This window comes from Fringilla coelebs (assembly GCF_963513975.1).
Source record: "Fringilla coelebs genome assembly, chromosome: 10".
NCBI classification, from domain to species: Eukaryota; Metazoa; Chordata; class Aves; order Passeriformes; family Fringillidae; genus Fringilla; species Fringilla coelebs.
This window is the reverse complement of record NC_140036.1, coordinates 8,905,052-8,926,466: the sequence shown is the minus strand read 5'-3', so window position 1 is coordinate 8,926,466 and position 21,415 is coordinate 8,905,052. Positions and strand designations below refer to the sequence as shown.

Sequence of the window (21,415 nt, the reverse complement as noted above, 5' to 3'; positions counted from 1 at the left end):
AAGGTCTTCATATGCCTATGGAATTTAATTGAAAATGTAGTTAAAAATCCTGCAATGTTAAAGGCCCCTGTGAGACTGAAGAAGATGCTGTCAGATGAGCTGCTGTTGCAGCTGTTAGTTATTGGTTTCCAGCAATGCCCACAGCACTCCTGACACTTGCCAAATTAAAAGACAATTTTATTGCCCCTTGTCCTCACTGAGGGAGAAGCCAGAGATACACATATTTGTTAAACCCCGTTGAAATAAAGCTTGGCGGGGGGGGTCCTATAGAAGCAATGAAATCCATAGCTTATTTTATTTTAATTCTGTTTGGGGTTTTTTTGTGAATATTTGCCTAATCAAGAATTTTAGAGGGCAAAGTTGAAGCACGCTTCCAGATAAAAAAACTGGATTTTGCATGAGGTCCTTCTGAATAGATTTTGGAGATATCTCTTGCCTTCATTAATTTCTGCTTCTCTGTTTTTCTACAGATAGCAGTTTGCTTAGGCATATTGTAGAATGAGCCAACCAAGCCACATCATGTGAAGTCCAAATGGCCTTGGCCTGGCCTCATTAATGCTGTCTGCCTTTTCCCCTATCCCTGCAGCTTCAGGTGTTCTCCTCTGGCTCACTTTGCGCTAAGGTGAAAGGGAGAGGCTTTGAGTGTAGCTGCAGTGGTGCCCATCCCCAAGCTGCATATGAAGCCCTAGGAGGGGGCTGGTGCTGCTCGTGGCACTGGGACAGGTGCAGTCCTTGTTCAGGGGGCACCTGCTGCTTTCTGCCCTGCTGGAGAGCTTCTCCTGCAGCACTGCTGGACATGTTCATCTTGTGGCAGTTGAGGGTCTCACCTGCAGGTGATGCAATGCTCTGTTAACTTTCAGAGGTTGGCATTTCTTCTGAAGCATGACAGATTCATGTTCAGCTCTTAGTGGACCCTTTTATTAAAGCTCTGCCAAGTCCATCCAGTGTATTAAATAACAACCTTAACAAGATTGTACCTTTGTTGCAAAGGAACACAGTCTGTCTGTCTTTTTTTTTGTTTTTCTTTTTCTTTTCAAATGTGAATAATTTGCTGATTGTCTCTAGAAGTGCTGCAGTTCTGTGTGGCCTTTCAAGGAGCCCCCCAGTTTCTCTTCAGCTGTCCTGAGGAGATGCAGACTGGTTCCCAGGTGCTCCCATGCCATGGCCATGGGCAGCAATGCCCAGCCCTGTGCCTGCACACGTGGCTCCCAGAGGATGCACTGGAGGTGACATGCTGCACACAACCCAGCTGGACTCAGTGTCCAGCAAACAGCTGTTAATTGAACCAAATTATTAAGATTTAAAGAATTTTAATTCTAGTTTTTACTCCATGAGGGTTTTTTTCGTTATCCAGACATCATCATTTTCAAGAGAGCCCTTTAACTCTTAAAGCTTCTCAGTCTCTTAAGTGAATAAATGTCTAGGGATCTTTTCCTGGGTAACTTTGGAGATTGCAGACCAGTATAAACACTGACCTCTGGGCACATGTCTGCTAGGAGCGGACAGAGGTAAGCTTTTAACTAAGGTGCTGGAAGTGGCCTGCTGGATGCTCTGGTGGGTATACAGGCAACTTTGATTCCTGATGAAAGCACCTTGTTATGGCTGTTATGTTCACTGTATCCTTTTGTTTCTTTCCAAACAGGGCTTTTTTGAAGAAGAGGAAGGTAAAGAGTATATTTATAAAGAGCCCAAATTAACTGGCTTGTCTGAGATCTCTCAAAGGCTGATGAAACTTTATGCAGACAAGTTTGGAATAGATAACGTGAAGATCATCCAGGATTCCAACAAGGTATGAGAAACATGTGGTTTTGCACGAGGGAGAGAACTGAGTGCATGGTGCAAGATGAGCAGGCAGATGTTTGCTGCAGTGTTTTCTGTCTCATTTAGCTTTCATCCATTTTTGCCAATGGCTATAGTCAAAGGTCCCACTCTTCTTAGGGAACTCTTGGTAAAATACCCTTGTACCCATCCGTGATCTGAGTATTACGTTTGGAAGTCTCAGTTTTCATCGGTATGGCTATAAATAAATAAACACGTCAGAAATGTTACGGATGCCTTGGGAGCTCATCACACTTAATTTCATTGTCGTGGCGCTGTCCCGCAGGTGAACCCCAAAGACCTGGACCCCAAGTACGCCTACATCCAGGTGACCTACGTGACCCCTTTCTTCGAGGAGAAGGAGGCCGAGGACCGCAGGACGGACTTTGAGATGCACCACAACATCAACCGCTTCGTGTTCGAGACGCCCTTCACGCTCTCGGGGAAGAAGCACGGCGGGGTGGAGGAGCAGTGCAAGAGGCGCACCATCCTCACCAGTACGTCTGTTCACTGGCTCTCTGCCGTGCCTGGCTCCTGCTTCCAGCTCTGGGAGTCCTGGGTTTCCTGCTCTCCAATGAGACAGACACGCTGTCAACTGGAGCTTGTTTAGGTCTGAGCTGACTGGGAGCAGATGCTTAGTGGAGAAGGACATGCATGGAGTTTGGGAGACCTTCCAAAGCACGTAGGGCAATCAGAAAAGTGTTAGTTCAGACCAGACTTAATGCACCATAACAGTACCTTTGCCAAACTCCCTGAGATCCATGAAAGGCCTTGAGTGGAAGTAAAGAGTTTGAAAGGTGAATAATTCCTCTGTCAGCTCCCATGGCAGTATTTAGGATGATGTTTTAATAGTAGGTTCACCTGCAGGTGAGTGTTGTGCAGGTTGATAATTCATCTCTTCACTGTGGGTCTTGGCCATGTCTTCCTTACAGACCTGCTGACCAGCTTAGGGATAGTTATTTTCATTCAGCTGCTTTATTTTTCCTTATAATTGACATCTTAACTGTTCTTGCAGTGATGTAACTTGGGAGTGGTTCTGCTGGAGGCAGTTTAGCACTCAGAACCATTTTCTTTTAATAATAATTCTAAGAAAAAGCCAAGTAGGGTGTCTGTTCTGCTAAGAGTGAAATTTGCAGTTAGAAATTTTAGTTCAAAATGGGAGTAAAATACATTATAGAGAATTTTTTTAAGCCAGATGTAAGATTTCAATCAGTGTTTTAAGGCAGGAATGTCAGGAGCACTAGATATGTCTTCTCTTGATGAGTCATATTAGACTGAAATTTTTTGCTCCTTATCATGATTGAAATCTCTCTTTTATAAAGCCTCCTTTGTGAGACTACTGCTGAAACTTGACATGTCTGAATTTTGGTGTATGAGGAGCTGTCTGAGATGGAGGCGTTGCTCTCACGGGCAGCCGTGGGCAGGGAGGCTGATGTTCACAGCAAAGGCTCCCAAGTGACAGAAAATCCAGTTCCCTGCCAACTTCAGTGCATCTGCTTCCCCCAAAGGACAAAGTGAAAATAACTGCTTACAGTGCAAGCATAGTCACCTGAAAGTTTTGTCCTGGCAAGCCAGGAAAGAGGCACTGCTGTCTGAGGGTGTTTTGATACATGACACAGCTCTGCCTGTAAGAAGAAAGGAGGAATAGCTTGTGTGTGGTTTTTTTAAGTGCTTGAGCAGCAGTAGGTGTTTTGAGATCTGTACTGAAGCAGGTAGTTTCACTGACTTGAAAGTGCAAGTCTGTTATGGTCTGTCTGGCAAAAACAGAGAGAGCTGTTCTTCTGGCAGAATGTTTTCCCTGGGTTATTACATGCTGTCATCAGCTCCCACCGCTCTCAGCCCTGCTCCATCTTTGGCATTAGGTGGGAATTTGATGCCCTCCTCTTCTCCCCTGCTTTTCCCTTTGGCACCTACCTCACTCACCTCAGTGCTTTTCACTAAAAAAACCATTATTTTCTTCTCTCTTTTGTTTTTTTTTTTCCCACTCCTGTTTGACAAAGTAATGTGTTTTCATTTGTTTCCTGGGTAAATTTGAACACTTTCAGTTTGAGAAGGAAAGCAAGGCTTCTGCTATGGCTGGAGGAGTGGTGAAGTCAATTGTGCCTGGGTGGCTGGAGTGGCACCTGCACTGCATCTGCTCCAGAGCCTGCTGGGCCAAGGGCAAGTGCAGAGAGGCTGCAGTCCTTGGTTCACTGGCTCAGTGCCGTGCCTGGCTCCTGCTTCCAGCTCTGGAAGTCCTGGGTTTCCTGCTCTCCAGTGAGACAGACACACTGTAAACTTGAGCTTGTTTAGGTCTGAGCTGACTGGAAGCAGATGCTTAGTGGAGAAGGACATGCATGGAGTTTGGGAGACCTTCCAAAGCATGTAGGGCAATCAGAAAAGTGTTAGTTCAGACTAGACTTAATGCACCGTAACAGTACCTTTGCCAAACTTCCTGAGATCCATGAAAGGCCTTGAGTGGAAGTAAAGAGTTTGAAAGGTGAATAATTCCTCTGTCAGCTCCCAGTATTTAGGTTGAATGTTAAAAGTGCCTCTTCACTGCTTTTAAGGATGATGTTTTAATAGTAGGTTCACCTGCAGGTGAGTGTCCTGGTTTAGTCTCAGCTGGCAGCTAAACCCCATGCAGCACTGTATCCTCTGGTGGGATGGGGAAAATCAGAAGTGTAAATATGAAAAAACTCACAGGTTGAGATAAAGAAAGTTTAATAGGTAAAGCAAAAGTAAAACCAGGGGTTCATTCCCTGCTTCCCTGGGAAGGCAGGTGAAAGTAATTCCAATAAAACAGGGCTCCATCACATGTAACAGTGTCTTGGGAAAGCAAACACTGCTGAATGGTCCCTGCCCTTTCCTCCTACTTCTCCCAGCTCTATATGCTGAGCATGACACCATAAGGTGTGGGAAATCCCTTGGGTCAGTTGGGGTCAGCTGTCCTGGCTGTGTCCCCTCCCAAATCCTTGTGCACCCCCAGCCTCCTCTCTGCTGGGGGGGGTGAGGAGCAGAAAAGGTCTTGATGCTGTGTAAGCATCACAGCATCAATAACCAAAACACCCCTGTGCTATCAGTGCTGTTTCCAGCACAAATCCAGAGCACAGCCCTGTACCAGCTACTGTGAGGAAAATTAACTCTATCCCAGCCAACACCAGCACAGGGAATGATTCCCAACTCAGCTAAGCTAGGAGCTCCTGGCTCTAAAGTGAAGTATCTTTGATGTGAGGGTTTGAGCTGTCTGAAGTTCAGTGTGGGCCCACAATTTGGTGTCTTAACTCAGCAAAAGAAATTTGTGAATTTTAAAATCTGAGCACTGAGAGCTTTTTGCCACCTGCATGGGGCAGAGCTTGGTATCAAACACTGATGAGTTCAAAAGGAAATGCTCTTCTAGTGCTGGGTACATCAGAATTCAGTTTGGATCTGCTGTGTCACTTCTACTCATTCAGTGATTAAAACTTAATTTGTATGGATTAATAAAGAGATTGACAAAGTCAAAAGTTAATACTTTGACTTAATGGTTCTGCTTAACGCTCTCTTGCTGGGTGAGTTCTCTGAGCCATTTCTCTCTCCCGAGCAGCCAGTCACTTGTTTCCCTACGTGAAGAAGAGGATTCAGGTCATTAGCCAGACCAGCACAGAGCTGAACCCCATCGAAGTGGCCATTGATGAGATGTCCAAAAAGGTCTCAGAGCTCAATCAGCTTTGCACAATGGAAGAGGTGGACATGATCCGACTGCAGCTCAAGCTCCAAGGAAGTGTCAGTGTCAAGGTAATGTCCATTTGCTGCCTTTTTTCTCTTTTTTCAATGCATCTACATAAATTTTTTTTTGATTTTCATAATTCCAGATATTTTTTGTCTTTGGCATATCTTGTATTATAGTGCTGTTAGATCTCACTCTAAACACACTAAGGAATGGAGAGTTTTCCACTGGCATTGATGACTGCTGGTTTTATAGGCTAATTATTTAATTCAGTCCTACTCTAAAACCAACTAAGACCTTTCCAACAAGTCTGTCATGTATCACTAGGGAATATGGCCCATCACAAGCAGGTGGATTCTTTAAAGGGAGTTTTGCTAGGATTTGCTTGTCATTCCTTATTTAGAAAAGTTGGGATTGTGACAGGCATGTGTATTCTTGGTGCTCTCATTGAAATATCTACAAACAAACATGTAACTGTCTGGGTGGTCAGCTGGCTGGGGACTTGGAAAGGCCAGCACAGATCTGCAGCTTCTATGAGGTTGAGCAGCTCCTGTTTCCTCAGTAAAACCCCTCAGCTTCCATCCTGGTGACAAAAGGAGTGAGGGGACGTTCTTCTCACAGCCTAGCTTGCCTGAGGCCAGTCTCCAAGCCCTGGAGAAACAACAATGTATGGCTTGTTCTCTCTACCTAAGCTGTGTATTTCTCACCCAGGTAAATGCTGGACCAATGGCCTATGCTCGAGCTTTCCTTGAAGAGACAAATGCTAAGAGATATCCTGATAATCAAGTTAAGCTTCTGAAGGAAATCTTCAGGTAAACATTAATTTTAGGCTTTTCACCCCCCACACAGGACACTCTGCACAGCACAGGGCAGGCAAGACACAAAATCAGGCTGACTTGAGCCAACCTCGTTTATATCTGCATTTAGCCTATCTTACAAGTCATTCCTGAGAAACATTTACTGGAGTTCTGGGCTACCCTAGTAGAATACATTCCTTTTGATCTGAGAATGAGTTCTGAAATTCACTTCCAACAAGGTGCAGTTTGCAAGGGGGAGAAGAGATGCAGCGCTGTGTGTGCATAGATAGGTTTTTTCATGACCACAAAATCTGTGTCATTGTTTTTGTGTGTTGGTGCTTACAGGCAGTTTGCTGAAGCCTGTGGCCATGCCCTGGATGTCAACGAGCGCCTGATTAAGGAGGACCAGTTTGAGTATCAGGGGGAGATGAAGTCTCACTACAAGGACATGCTCAGCGAGCTCTCTGTCGTTATGAATGAGCAGGTCAGAACGTCTAATTTGGTGCTGGTTGGGCTCCCTGAGGGTGGCTGATTGTGTCTTCTAGTGACAAATGAAGCTGTAGAGCAAAATACTGGAAGCAAAACCTTGCAATGCAATAGTGACAGAACACAGTTTATCTTTTGGTGGTTTTGGCTTTTGTTTCTTCCCCTGTTTATTTGGGGTTTTTTTCTATAGAAGTATATTCTATATCTGATCAACAAAGATCTGTTTTCTGCCTGCCTTGCTACATATTGAAAAGCGGAATGTTTGTGAGGCTAAATGCTGACTGGGGTTTAGAGGCATAGAAAAATAGTCTAAACTAGTCTAAACTTTATGCTTTGCTTGCTTTGTCCTATGGCTGAGATGCATTTAATTAAAGCAGTAAATTGCTATTAAGATGTAGCTTGTAACCACAGGAGGTATCTTTATTGTGTCTATTTATATTCAACTTTCAGAGAAGGTTATTTTTCAATTTTCTTTTTTTGTACTTGAGTACACTGTCAGGACAGATGCCATGTATTTTATCAGCTTCAGAAGGATGAGCATGCATATATACATTATATGAATTGCATCCCAAAATTCTGAATTGGACTCCAGTGCACACTTGCAGCTATTCTACTGCTGTGTCCAGGCAGATTTTTTTTTTTATATTTTCAATTTCAATTAAATATTGAGCAATTTGCATACTGAAGTTGTAATTAAACCGTGTTTAATTATATCTCTGCATGTTTATGGGCAGGCTACCTTAGATTGGAAGTGATAAATAGTTCCTCTGTAGCACCTGTGCTGCATTTCCAGGTGCCTGTAGCATCCAAAAGCCCTGCTGGTGTAGAGTGACTTGGTTTAACCACTGGTATCAGTGGTGGCATCTCACAGAAGTGCCTACATGGCTCTCCATTACCCCCTGCTGTACTTTTCATTTTCACACATGAGTAGAATAAGGATTGACCTGAATTTTTTGCCCATTGTTGTACTCACTATAGAATTGAGTGAGTTTTCCCTTGGGTGTAAAGCTCCTAATTGCTTGGAGGCCTGGTGCCTGCTGGATAGGGTTGAGCTCAGGGGTGGCTGCAGGTCTGGGAGTTGTGCTCCCCTCCTCTTCAGGTGTATAAAGGTTTGTGAACCTCAAGCCTTCCAGTGATTTTATCCTATCTAGTATTTATCACTGTTTTGTTAAGTATGTAAGTGTTAAGAGTCTTATTAGTTAGTCAATATTCATGCATCTCACATGGAAGTTATTTTGGCCATCAGTCAGTGTGCATAGGCAGCACCATATGCCTTGTGTGAACCTCTGTTTCCCACAAGAATGGAAAATGGATGATCAGCTCAAATGAGGCATGAGCAGCCCAGGAGATTCAGCATTCATAAAACATTTGGAGAGTTCTGTTAAATGCTCATACCTGTATTTATATCCACGGGCTCTAAGAATTCCTCATACCAAATAATACAAAATTATGTGTACAAAGTGATGGTAATGTGTAAAGAGTTCATCCAACAAAAGTCAAAATTGTCATCTCTTTTACCAAAATCATCTGAATTTTAAAGTCCACGCTGAAAACAGTCTCCCACTTGCAGTCCTTTGGGGAAGCCTAAAAAGTGACAGCCCCATTTTCTGGGCAGAGGGGGGTTTTGAGAAAACTCTGCTCCTCTTGCAGTGAACTCATGAACTCCCTGCTTCTGAGCAGAGTATTTCCTCAGAGAAATCACGTGCCATAAACTGTGGCTGAAATATTTATCTCGCAGTTGGAAAGCTTGAGGCTCTCTTGCATCTGTGCTGTGTGCTTTACACCAGCACAATTTCCCATCTTTCCCATTGTTGTATTCAAGAGAGTTTTGTTTCTCACCTACTGACAGTGACTTTTTCATCACCATATGTTTTTCTCTTTTTTGTTTTTCTCTTTTTTGTTTTTCTTTTCTGACAGCTCTGTCATGGTCCTTGCTTATACAGCTTCTCTTCTTCCCTGTCTAACATTTCCCTCAATACTATAGCCAAAAGTGGTATGTTCATTTTTCTTACATCTATTTTTTTCTTTTAATGTCGTTTACTTCCCTCACTTGCTGGTTTTTCTGCTGGGTATGTTTGTTTCATTTCATCTCTAATGACTCCCTTCTCAGGGAGTTTAAAGAAAGATCTAAGCTCTGTGTGTGATGTGCTGTCCATGAGCAGTCTTGAGAGGCTTATTCTTTAGGATCCTAGTTGTGAGCTTTGGGGAGGCCAGTGAGGCAGCTCGACAACAGCCCCCTGATGGAAAAGCAAGTGCCAATAGCAGCAGAAGAGCAATAGCAAGTGCCAGTAGCTGAAAAAGCAAGTGCCAATAGCAGCAAAAGTGGCTGCCAGGGCATGCCCAAGCCCCAGTGCCCTTTCTGCAGCCCTGGCCGAGGACAGCTGGGGTTTGGTGGTGTAGGTTCCACTTGGAGCTTGGTCAAGGGGAGAGGCTTCTCTGCTGTGAATGCTTCCACAAAGCACCCATGGAGGAAGACAGGTTTATGAAGAGCTCTAACCAAGGCTAGAAGAGCTTCTTCAGGGATAAGATCTTCCTTCTTTAAGCCAGAGCAGAGCTTTTGCCCCTGCAGCTCTGCCCACAGGCTCAGCCTGGCGCTTGGTCCATGCCGGGTGTGGGCTGCTGCATCCCCAAATGACAGAGCTGGGGACAGAGCTGGGCCTGTCTGTGCCACGGGCAGGAGGTCCTGGTGGGGGTGTCCAGGAGCTGGCAAAGTGCAGGGGACTCGTGTGGGAGTGGTGCAGTTCAGGGAACCCCGAGGAGCTTGGCAGAAGTCAGCCCAGCCCCATTTCAGCCCTGACTCAGAGGATGTCATCCCTGTCCCCGCAGCCTCCATCTACCAGGGAAAGGTCCCTTTCCTCTGTCAGACCCTGGGCATCATTGAGTAACAATTAAAAAATGGGAAACCCTTGGTTAGACAACAGGCACTTCAGACACCAAATAATTCAGATCTCTCTCACTGTTGCTTTTTTCTGTTTTTTCCCCTGAAAAGATTGCCTACAAGGAGGACTCAGCAAAACCTCCAGGGATGGAGCGCACGTACTCCCGAGTCATCCATAGAGCCAGCTCCTCTGTGCCAGCAGCTGCCACTCCAGCAAACCCCGATGCCTGACTGCAGCCTGGGGAACACACGGCCTCAGCAAGAGCTGCTGGCTGGGGTGGGCTTTGTCCTTTGTTGTTGAGGGCATTTTTTCCTTTTAGATTAATAGTACTGAAAATTAAGTTGATGGACCATACCAGGAAGAGGATTTGAGGGTAAAGATTTTAATTTATTGGAAGCCTTCATGGTATTATTTTTAAAAATGCAAGCTTGAGAATTTTTTTTTTTTTGCCTGACCCAATATTTGCACATTCCCTCTCTTTTTTCTTTTTATTTTTTGTTGTCAATTTTTGATTTTGAGCAGCCTTTATTAAGCCAGGCTGATTACAAAACTCCCATTGAATAGATAAGTACGCAGCGAACCCTAAGTTTGCTATAAATTATAATATATCTAATACTAAGTCCTAGTATACATATATTTTAAAGCTCAGAGTGGATGTTTTATAACATTTAAGCATATTGCAATTGTAAATAGAAGATGTGTAAAATATGTCATTTTTACAAAATTTTAAAAAATATCTTTTTAGTTAATTATGACAGTACTAAGAATATGGATAACATTTCAGTTACCATTATATTAAAATATTTGTGTATGTGTATAAAAGCGTCCATAAAATTTTCTCTTTGAAGCTCTGTGCGTTGGTTCATTCCTGTGCCAGCACTCTCGGGAGTGGTGAGATCAGGATCACCAACTGTCTGTGGTGTTGTGGATGCTGATAGACACCTGTGACATCTGCAGAACGTGGCTTTGGGTTCTCTCCATGACCCCAGACTGAAGTTACCCTGAGAAGCAGCTTGGTGTAGTTCTCCTGCTTGAGACCAAGAAAACTCAGATTTTCCTTTGAAGCTCATAGTGTCAGGTTTTGCCCGGGGCACATGGGGAAGCCACGTGCCTTTATGAGATGTTTGTTTCCATTTCTGCATCGTGGGGATAAGGTGGAGTGATTGTGCCAGCTCTTAGGAGTTCCCATACTCCCTCATGTTCATGCACAGACAGCCCCTGCTTGCAGCAGTCCCTGCTCACAGTACCTGTGTGTTAGAATTCTTTCCTGTGCACACAGTCCCCACGATTCTGCTAAGCTGGTGTTTTTCTGTTTAGCTCATTTCCCCTGGAAAAGCTCTGATGATTGCCCTGAGGCCTCCACAGGTTTGTTCAGGGCAGAGGCCAGTGCTTTGGCATTCTAACGGGGGGTACCAGGAGGAATTTTTGTGTTTTGCCTCATTCTGCCCATTTCTCATACCACCCCACGTTCACAGCTGGCGCATCTCAGCTGGAGTTGTAGCCTCACCCTGCAGGCCAGAGTCAAGGGTGGGCTCAGAATTCCCCCCATCCCTGTGTGCAAGGTGGAGGTGCCATGACCCAGCCTGCAGCTGCTTGCAGCTGCTGCCAGCACCTGCTGCTGTCTCACTCAGCAGATCAGGAGTTTTCCAGAATTCCTGGCTAAGGTTTGGAAACCCCCGCAGTGTCCTTGGCTGGTGGGGGAAGGAGGGCAGTGGTTGGGATGAGCACACCTTGTTTTGGGATGGCCCTCCTTCAGCCCCAATGCAGCAACAGCGTGACTCTTGGAAAGAGCCCAAATTCTCACCTGGGCACTGCACAGCAGCATCAAGCACAGCTGGGCAGGAGCTGAGCCCTCCTCATCCTCACCCCGACAGGTCCCACCCTGCTGCTCGGACACTGCGCTCTGCACAGCCTGTGCTCTGCTGAAAGGAAAGGTGCCTGGCCCAAACTGCAACTTCCTTCATGCTCTGTGTGTGTGTATATATATATATATAAACCTGCTGTTTATGTACATCTATGGGAGGAGCCCATTTATAATGTATATCTATGGGAGGAGCCCATATATGATGTATGTATATGTCATCAGTGGTGGCAGCAGGACTGTGCTGTACAGAGAGGTGAGTGAGCACCGAGTCCTCTGTCCCTTGGTCTGTTGGTCTCACAACTCATTTTGTGTTTATGGTGATTTGTGGATGGGTGCTTCAGAGGCCATCATTTGGAGGCAGACTGTTTCTAGTTAGTGTTCACAAGAAATGAGCAGCTCCTACGTCTGTTGGTGGCCATCTCTGGGAATAACTGGATTGCAGAAGCATCTGAGGGAATGTGGCAGGCTGGGCTGAAGCCAAGCTGTGGTTTGTAAAGCAGAGGTAAGGAAACCCCTGGATTGTTTTCTCAATAGCTTGCACAGACAATGAGTTTCATGACTAAGTCCAAGGGCTTGCTTTATTTATATTCAAATTATATATATATATTTGGATATACATATATATTTTTATATATTTGTATCCAAAACCAAAGGATTTGGTTTATTTTAAGCAGCCAGCTCTGCAGCCTCCTCTGGGACTTGAGAACCAGCCCATATTCTGGGCTTGCCTTGTTGCTGGTGTTGGAGATGCTCAGGCTTGAGCGTAGCTGGGTCCTTGCTCCAGATGGCTCCTCCCCTCCTGCTGTGTTCACACACTTTAAACATAGTCAGGTGAGAGCAATTAGCACAAACATCAGCTTTGAACCAAGGCTGCAGCAGGGAGAGAAAATGAAGCATTAAACCATGGATGGTCCCCCTGTCTGAGGGGAGGGAATGAGAGAAATGCAGGAGACATGTGAGGCTGTAAGATGATTACAAGGATGGGGTCTGGCCCTTTCCCGTGATAAAACTCAGCATCCCACACTGCAGAAGTGAGCTGTGTAGCACTGAATCCCACACCCACCCTGTCTGTGATGCTGTAGGAAAAGGCTCTTCACACAATTGCTGCTTTTTAAACTCATAGCATTACATGAGGGCTGCACCATTTCTTTTTCCCTACCAAAAGCTCCCCTTTGGGACTCCTTTTGTCTGGGGCAGCCATAGGATCATGATTGGCTGTTCTTGGAGCTGAGGGTTCTCCAGTAAATTATTGCACAATCTATTCTTACACCTTTTCCTCCAGCTGGAGGAGGCTCATCCCCCTGGTGCTGTTGGCAAAGCTGGTGACAGATTCCCTTTCATCCAAGGAAGGAGATCTGTGCAAGCCAGACTCAAACTGAGCTTCTTCAAAAACTTTACAGAGTGCAAAAGAAATTATTCATGTTTGTTACTTAGTGGAAGCTATCTCAACATCCCAAAAGGAGTTAAGTGTTATACATATTTTATGTTTAATCACATCTTTAGTGACACTCAACCACAACCAAAGGCTTAAATTTCAATTAGAGGGAGGTGTATTAAATGTTTAATAGGAATCATTCCTTACAGGGTAATTATATCTTAACATTCACTGGAGGGATGTTATCTTGGCAATCTAATATTGATCTGAAGAGGAATATTTTTTTTATTTTATTTTTGGGTAGTATCCAAATGAGAAATGGAGGGGGATGATCTATACCATTCAGACTCCAGACACACCACCCCTGTGCTGGCCATCTTACCCATCTTACAGAAGCTGCATTTTTGGTGTGCTTTTTAAGCTGTGAGGGTGTTACTAACACTGTGATGTGTTTTTGTGACCTGCAACTGCCATGTGATGTTGCCTGTAGTTCTGATTTAGATGTCATTACACAGATTGCCTTATAGGTACCTTATAGCTGCAGGGTTTCACATGCACTCACGTTTTCTATGGGGTGTTTTGCTTGAGGAAGCAAAGCAGAGTAAAAAATTATTAATAATAATAATAATAATAATAATTTTAGGAGGTATTTTGTGCTCTGTAATCGTGATGCTCTCTCCCATGAGTGAGGGCTTATTTTAATTTGCAAGCTCTGTGCAGGTAACTTTGGGCCCAGTTGTGAGCTCCTCATTATGAAAATCTCCAGCTGAGCATAAAGATTCTCTTGCATGAGGCATGGGTTTGTACTCTGCAGCATATGTTGTGCTTGCAGGGTGCTGGCATAAAAGAGACTAATTCTGATTATTCCACACTAACTTGAGGATCCATTTAAAGGGACAGAGCCTTGGAAATTCAACACAGACACTTAAAGTGCCCTCTTAAAAGTTTGAAATGTTTCTGTTTTGGACTGGGCTGGCAAACTTCATGCCAGCCCAGTCCAAAACAAGGTTTCAGATGTCACTCTCATATCTTGGTGTTTCTATTTTGCATTTTCAGGTTAAGCCTGGTCTTTCAAAAGTGTTGAGCATCCCCTGCTGGAATTCAGACCCCTTTCAGAAACCTTGAATGCTCAAAATCAAGGCTTCTTTTAATATGGGCCATGTGGGATTTTCTGTATACATGTGGAAGTTAAGGCACAGTCGGTCAAATGGTCCTTGCAAAAGGAAAAGGATGCTTAGCAGGCATTAATAAGTTAAACAATTACCTTTTAACAGACTCATCAGATAACTTTGTGCCATCATTACCTAATGAGATCTCGAAACCTGAGAATGCTTTACACATATAATTGATTTTTGCCATCTTGTTTCTAGGAGGTTGTGCAGCTCACTGCCCCCAGCTGCCTCACTGTGCAGGCTGTGAGTGAGTCCCCACTCAGCCATGGCTGAGAGGGAGCGTTTAATTAGTTTAATTAGTCAGGAAAGGAAGGCAAGGCCAGGTTTGCCTGCTCATGCCTGGCTGCTTGTGAGGCTGGGGTGATTCCATGAGATGGAGCACGTCCACCAGCAGCCACACAGAGATGTTGCTGTGGGGCTCCTAGCCTCCTTTGGATATAACTGAGGATGAAAACAATTTTACCTTGGTCCGTATCCTGCCAAGGATAACTTGCTAAAGCATCTCAGGTGTGAGAAATTGCCCTTTCTGTTGAAGCTGAGTTGTTTATAGCAAACCCCACACAGTCACAGGTGTCTGCAGTAGGCTCAGGCAGGCACACTGAAGGTACACTCCCCAAAATCTGCAGGCTGTGATTGTGCCATGGCTAAGAGGCAGCCAGCATGCTTCCCCCCATGGCACACAGAGCAGCAGCACCCAGGAGCTGGCAGGGTTAGCACACGTCTTGGACCCCACTGAGCTAACAAAAAACAAGGTTGGGTGCATGGAGCTCTTTCTCCTTTCAGGGAACACACTGGTCAGCCCAGTGGCAAAGGCAGCTTTGCCAGTATTTCATTGTCCAAAACTCCTGAATCATCTGGCCCCTTCAGCCCCTTACAAGACAAAAGTCATTTCCTCAGACATTTCTGCTGCATCAAAGGTCTGTGCCTGCTCCAGTCTGGTTCCAGAGGAGCAGCAGGCATGGGAGGAGAGGAGCAGATGCCTGCAGCTACAGCTGGGGTAAGCTAATTGCTGAGCTGTAAGTGTCCCCTGCCCAGCCACACCTGCCAGCTGCAGGGTCAGCAGCAATATTATAATTACACATGGGTGCTGCCACTGCTCCAGTGCCTGATCCACTTGCTGGAGAAATTGACCCTTAATGCTCCCTACACGCTATCCCAGCACAGGGGCACCTGCACTGTTATTTAAGCCTGGGTCTGAGCCCAAGGAAAATGCACGGGTGCTTCCTCCTCAGCCTGAGAACTCACATTCCTTTCCCCTCTCTGCCTGAAGGCTGAACCACGCAGAGCCCTCTGGAAAGCCTTCCCAGGAGGTGACAGCCGGGCTGATGCTGGCCAGCAGCACCTCCCCACAGACCCACAGCCCTTCTGACACCTCTGGAAAAACAAAGACTGAGTCATCTCATGTTTGAAGCATCTCACAAGTTTTCCTTTCTTCCCCCAGCCTCCAGCAGCAGAGTGGGGAAATGCACGCAGATGAAATGGGTTTTTTTCCCTCTCTCAGTTACTCCTGAGTCACTGTTGAGCTATTGGGAAGTGAAGGACCTCAAAGCAGAAGGTGTGTTAAATTATTTCCCTGGTGACTTTCTGGCATTCTCAGCTCTGCATTTTGAAGTAGGATTTGGGGAATGGGAAGACTGCTCCACAGGTTTTTGCATCTTAATGCCAGAAGAAAGATGGCTCTAGGGACTAGGTGATGAGAGAAATACAGGGGGATCGTGTTTCTGTTCTAATGCAAGAATCATGCCTGGTCTGTCTCTCATTACACTCCTGGGTGCTGGTGCCAGAGCTCCACTCCAGGGAGCCTCCCTGGGTGCCCAGAGAGGGCCCAGGCTCTGCTGCAGCCTTCCAGGAGAGCTTTGGTGTTCCTGCCTGTCCATCACAGCTGCTGGCATGTGCTGTTAATAGCAGGGTTCTTGCGCTGTATCAGCTTTCATTTAGAAATTTAATTTTCCTGAGAGGAATTACTAATTCTGGAATTGACATTCCCGATACACAGAGCAGAAGGGCGTAAATCAGCCCGTGTTAGGGAAGAGATGAGTTGCTGTCCAGCAAAGGGTGACTCTCTCTCTGTGCCGTGGGTGTGATCACTGGGCTTTTTGGGCAAACCAAAGGCGGTGGGCTCTGTGCTCCTCAGCCGTGCGGGGAAAACCGAGGGGCGGGCGGGTTTCTGCTGGGGCAGACCGTGATTTGTGCGGCGGGCAGAGGCCGGCTCTGCCATGAAACGCGAGCCCCCGCATGAATAACTCATGGCCACGGCTCCACAGCTCGGTCCAGCCCCCGGGGCCGGACCCGACCCGCGCTGTGCCGCGGCTTTAAGGGCAGGCTCTGCCCGGGCCGAGGAGCGGCTCCTCGGGGCGGGGGAGCATGGAGGGGAACGCGCACCTCCTGCAGCTCATCCGCAAGATGCGCTCCCAAATCAACAAGCTGGAGAGGGAAAACAGGGCCCTGAAGGGAGAGCTGCGGGGCTGCGGGCGGGGAGATGCGAGCGGCGGTGCGAGGAGATGGGAGCCCGCCCGAGGCGCGGAGGGACCGGCGGCACCCCCGGCATCCGCGGCATCCGCAGCATCCCCGGCATCCCCGGCATCCCTGCAGGGAGGCGCCGCGGCCGCTCCAGCGCTCAGGGAGCAGACAGGTACCGGCGAGGGGACTGTCCTGGCACTGCCCGTGCGGTGTGCGCCAGCAGGGAAGGGGGATGAGCTGCCAGCTGCCTTCTGGTTAACTCCGTGGAAGTGCCCCGGCCCCATTCTGTGCTCACAGCCAACGCACAGCACTGCATGCCTTGCTCTGTGGGCTTTTCAGGGGGCATCCCCCGCGGCTGAGCTCAGTGGAGTATTTTGCTGCTGCTCTAACAAAGGATTCAACTCAAAGAGTTCCGTTTGCTTAAGCAGAATTTGACTTTTTGCTTTGGGATTTCGCAGGCGTGGTCTCTCCTCTCCACGCCCGCCCCCTCTCTGTCCCAGTCAGAAAAGGGCCAACACTCTTCACCATGCCATAACCCATCCTGCCTTAGTCAAAGATGAGAAAAATGCTTCAAAAAATAGCAAAGAATAACGGGTTGGCTGCACACATTATGCCAGATGTGCAGTTTATTTTTGCAGGTAACACAGATTGTCCTTCTTGAGGCAGAGAGGGGTCAATATATAGGAATACATTCTCTTCACAACTTTATCAGAAGAGAAAAATGGAAATATTTCTCAGTTATAGAAGTCTGGTTGGGACTTCTGGAGTAACTAATGAAGCAGGAATCAGAGCAAAATGTGGCTTGGTGAGAAGTATTGGAGAAATGGCCCCACAAGTTTTTGTGGAGACAAATCTGTGTGAAGGAATGAGAGGCTGAGCAGCACAAATGGATTTCCATGCAGCCAGAGAGGTGCCCTGATGAATACTGGTTGTTGCCAATCCCACTGACCCAGTGGCCAGGTTACCAGCCTGAAGGGGCTGCTGGTGGCTGGAGATGTCATCACTTTGGGAGCAGCTCCATGGTCTTTTGGCAAGGGGAAAGCTGTGGAAAGGGCTTTCTAACCCTGTGGCTCTTCCTCTCCAGCTGCATTTTAGGGCAAAGGGTGGGACCTAAAGGGGCTGTCTGGCATCCTCTGCCTCTCAGCTTCACCACATACAAAATGGTTTTCAGCCCCAAAATTTGATTTAATGGTAGATCATTTGGGGTTGGAAGGGACCTTAAATGTCATCTAGTTCAAACACTCCTGCTATTGACAGGGACACCTTCCACTAGACCAGGTTGCTCAAAGACTCACCCATCCTGTCCTTGAACACTTCCAGGGATGGAGCATTCACAGCTTCTCTGGGCAACCTGTGCCAGTGCCTCACCTCCTCTCATGTCCCCTCTTTTAGCTCAAAACTCTTCTCCCTTGTTGTAGCACTATCTGCCCACGTAAAAAGTCACTCTCCAAAAATGCTGAGGATATCTGAATCGACATTATTATTAACAGTAGTAGCGTTGTTTTTATCTCTGCTTTTTCCTCTGCTCCTCAGATACTGCCATGACTGTGAGACGCTACCCCCCTGCCTGCCCAGCTCCTGCTCCTTCCAGCACCAGGTCCCACTGGGCTGGCAGGAAGCCTCCAAGCACTGGGCTCCTGGGGGTGCCAGGCAGTGCCCAGCCACCAGCCCCTCCTGCTGCAGCACAGCTCAGCCGGGAACAGCAGGAAGGGCTTGGAAAATCACCCACCAGCTCTCTGTCCTGCAGCCACTCCAGCAACGGGAAGCTGTTTCAGGAGCATGTCTACAAGTGCCAGTAGGTTTGGTTTGCCCTCACAGCACCACCTGCCTGGGCTGCTCACAGGTTTCTCCTAATAAGATAGACCCAGACTTTGCTCTGGGTTTTGGTATGTCATCAGCAAAGCAGCAGTTTGTATGTGCATGGGCCCTGAGCAGACTGGGGACCTCTTTGGAGGGAGTTGTGCTCCTGCCTGCACTGTGTGAGGTTCAGCAGTTGTAGCTGGTTGAAATCTTTGCTCTGCTAAAGCCAGGCAGAGTTTTGCAGGTTGATGTGATGTTCTGACAAGCTAAGCTTGAAAGGGATTTTTAAACTTTGAACAAAAAGCACAGAAATACCAAGGAACTCCACACTATGCCTTTAGAAGCGTGATTACTGTGGCTCATGGATTGAGATGTATTATATCATATTTCCCCTGTAACTGAAGCATTACAAGTTAATGCTTTCAGCCTTGAAAAAAGTAGTCTGAGGACAGCTTCTAAATTAAGTGAAATGGCTGCTGGAGCAGCCCTGAGTGTCTTTGCTCATTGATGAGAAGCTCTCCATCACAGGACAACAAGCACAGGTAGAACCAGCAGTATGATACATGACAGCCCAGCCACACCCTGTTGCTGATATATCCCCCTTGGGAGTCATGGTGATTCCTGGGTTCAGCCCAGTCCTGCTGTGCTCAAAAGGACAATCGTCCAAATGGCCTCAAAGCAGGTGTTAGAGCAGGGGGAAGTCCAAGGCTCTGCCTGCCCATGCATGTCCTGGGACAGGACTCCAGAGGCCACCCTGGGGCTGGCACTGCTGTGTCACCTGTGTGGAGGTGCCTGTGCATGGCACAGCACAACAGCTTTTATTCTGTCCTTTTAAATCCTCAGAGAGGACCAGTGCCCAGTCCCTTGCACTCCCTGTGCAAAGCTGATTTGGAGCCCAGCTCCTCTCTGAGAGGCTGCAGGGGACAGTAAGGTCAGGCTTTCAGAGGCACCTGGGTTTTCTTGTAAGGGCATTTCAGGGTCAGGCATTTTACAGCAGTTGGACACCTAAATTTAGTCCCTGGCAGAGAGCTGGTATCGTTTTGCAAAGCACCCTGACCCTGTAACTTGGAGTTTCTGTGCATGCCCTGCTGGCTCAGGGACACTGAGGGCTCTGGGTGCACATGCACACTTCAGGGGTTGTGGGGGTACCAGTTGTGGGTTTTCCCTGGGTCTGGATTGAAGGCACTTGAGACAGTATTTCATGTTTGGACTCAGGTGTTTATTATTTCTTATCAGTAAAACAGCCTCACTACTGTGAGTTGAGCAGCTCTGCATTAGAAGGCACAAAATGGCCAACAATCTCTTGTTACAAGCTCTTTTATGACTAAACTACCCAATTAAGAATTGACACCTGGATTATTTCCCCTTTTACCCCAATAACTGATCCCACAGAGCTGCAATGCTGACTTTTCTGCCCAATTACAAAATGCCACCCAAACCCATGGAGAAGAAGGAAGAAGCAGAATGAAGAAACCCAGGATGACACCCTGTGCCCTCCATCTCCCTTCCATCCACAACACACTAAAAATCCCCAAACCTAATTTTCTCACCCAATGACACACCTACACTGCTCTCTATAATCTATTTCACACTTCTGTGGATTCCAGTCTACCTTGAAATCTGGGAGGCTTTCTCCATGAGTGAGGGTCACAGTCAGTGCTCCCCTGGGGGTCAGGGCACCCCAGAGCAGACAGAAATGTTCCAGTGCCTGGGTTTCCACAGGGGCTTTGCCCTGGAGCCAGCTCCCGTGGAAGGTGTGCGTGGTGGCAAACAGGGGCAGGCCTGGGATGGCAATGGCAAATCCTGCTGCTGGCTCACAGGGGAAAGAGCTCTCACAGCATCAGAGCTGCAGCACAGATCTGTGCCCGTGCCCCAGGGCCAGCAGGGATGGTTTGGTGGCTGCCATCAGAGCTGCCCTGGCAGGCTGGGCAGGGACTCGTGGGCACTGGCTGCTGCTGCTGCAGGAGAAGGGAAGAGCTTCTCACCTCACCCCCTCGGCACGGGGGTGATGTCCTGAAGCACAAAGCTTTGTGTTTCTTACACCCAAAAAACCATTTAGTATCTTTTATGGTTCTAATGGTGGATGCTTCCATTATATACTCAAATGTCTGACACAGACATCCATCTTAGCTTTTCACCAGTAAGGTAATTTCTAGCAATTAGTTCAACAAGCTTATTAAGTTTAATTTTTTACAAGGATGACATTTTGGCTTTCCAGCATGCTGCTTCATGTCGGGCTTTCCTATTCTTAGTTGATTGTAGCTTCCTCACATTTTGCTCCAAAGCTATAATCCTGTATGTGATATGAATACTTTTGCTTTAAAATTAACTCTCTAGAAGTATCACCTTGAATTTTTATAGAGTGCCATTGCACCCAAGTAATTAAAATCCCAGCACTGCTAACAAATCATCTCTAATTTGCATGTCTAAAATATTTTAATTCATATATGCTAAAGTATTATTTCTACCAAGGGATTCCCACTGTGTTTGGTAAATGAAAAAACCCACCATTAAATATTTAAATACAGGATAAGAGAGGCTGAGAACTCTTTTCAGAGCTATTATACTAAAATTACTGAAGGGTCTCTGTGGGTGCACGTGCACCCCAGGGTTCTGTGCACACACAGCTTTGGACACACGGGTCAGGGAGATGTGAGACTCGATGGAGAAAGGCAGATGCTTCCAGCAGAGAGCTCCATGCCTGGTCCTCTGGGATGGCCATGTGAGTGGCATGGAATCCTGCCTCCAGAAGCATGCAAGACTTCAAAGCATTTACTGTTTCCTTGCTGCAGGTTGGTGTTTTGGGTTTTTTTACTTCCTCTGCGTGTTTTATGCATTTGTAATCCTCATAATGATTTCTCTTTTTTTCTCCAGGGGTAAAGTGAAGGCTGTGAATTTCCTCTTACCAACAGATGTGTCATCATTGTCTGAAAAGCAAGGATCTCTCAGAAGCCCACAAAATCAGAGCACGAAACATCTGATGACCATCACTGAAAAGGATATGTGAGCTGGTGAATTTTTAAAGGCCCATTGATTCCTGAGATCAATTGGCCTTAAATGATAGCTGTGTGTCAGG

General features: G+C 46.6%; 2 protein-coding genes across 12 annotated transcripts in view; both read left to right on the top strand.

Annotated features, from left to right (window-relative positions):
• Positions 1-10,452, top strand: part of DOCK10 (dedicator of cytokinesis 10) — a gene marked incomplete at its 5' end in the record, with an annotated part of 140,721 nt that extends 130,269 nt beyond the window's left edge. For 10 of the 11 annotated variants that reach the window (XM_084212507.1, XM_084212502.1, XM_084212503.1 and 7 more), the window contains 7 exons: positions 1,643-1,789; positions 2,105-2,315; positions 5,384-5,574; positions 6,218-6,318; positions 6,649-6,787; positions 8,707-8,782; positions 9,779-10,452. In XM_084212507.1, coding sequence (XP_084068633.1) covers positions 1,643-1,789; positions 2,105-2,315; positions 5,384-5,574; positions 6,218-6,318; positions 6,649-6,787; positions 8,707-8,782; positions 9,779-9,846 — 933 coding nt within the window. In that variant the 3' untranslated portion in view covers positions 9,847-10,452. The remainder of the gene's footprint in view (positions 1-1,642; positions 1,790-2,104; positions 2,316-5,383; positions 5,575-6,217; positions 6,319-6,648; positions 6,788-8,706; positions 8,783-9,778) is intronic. The other variant, XM_084212505.1, reaches the window with a different exon arrangement.
• Positions 10,453-16,443: 5,991 nt separating this feature from the next.
• On the top strand, positions 16,444-21,346 carry CCDC195 (coiled-coil domain containing 195; the record flags this gene model as incomplete). Its single annotated transcript, XM_084211979.1, has 3 exons — positions 16,444-16,711; positions 18,223-18,334; positions 21,214-21,346. 3 exons carry the CDS (start codon positions 16,444-16,446, stop codon positions 21,344-21,346), a joined length of 513 nt encoding a protein of 170 aa, XP_084068105.1.
• Positions 21,347-21,415: the final 69 nt, after the last annotated feature.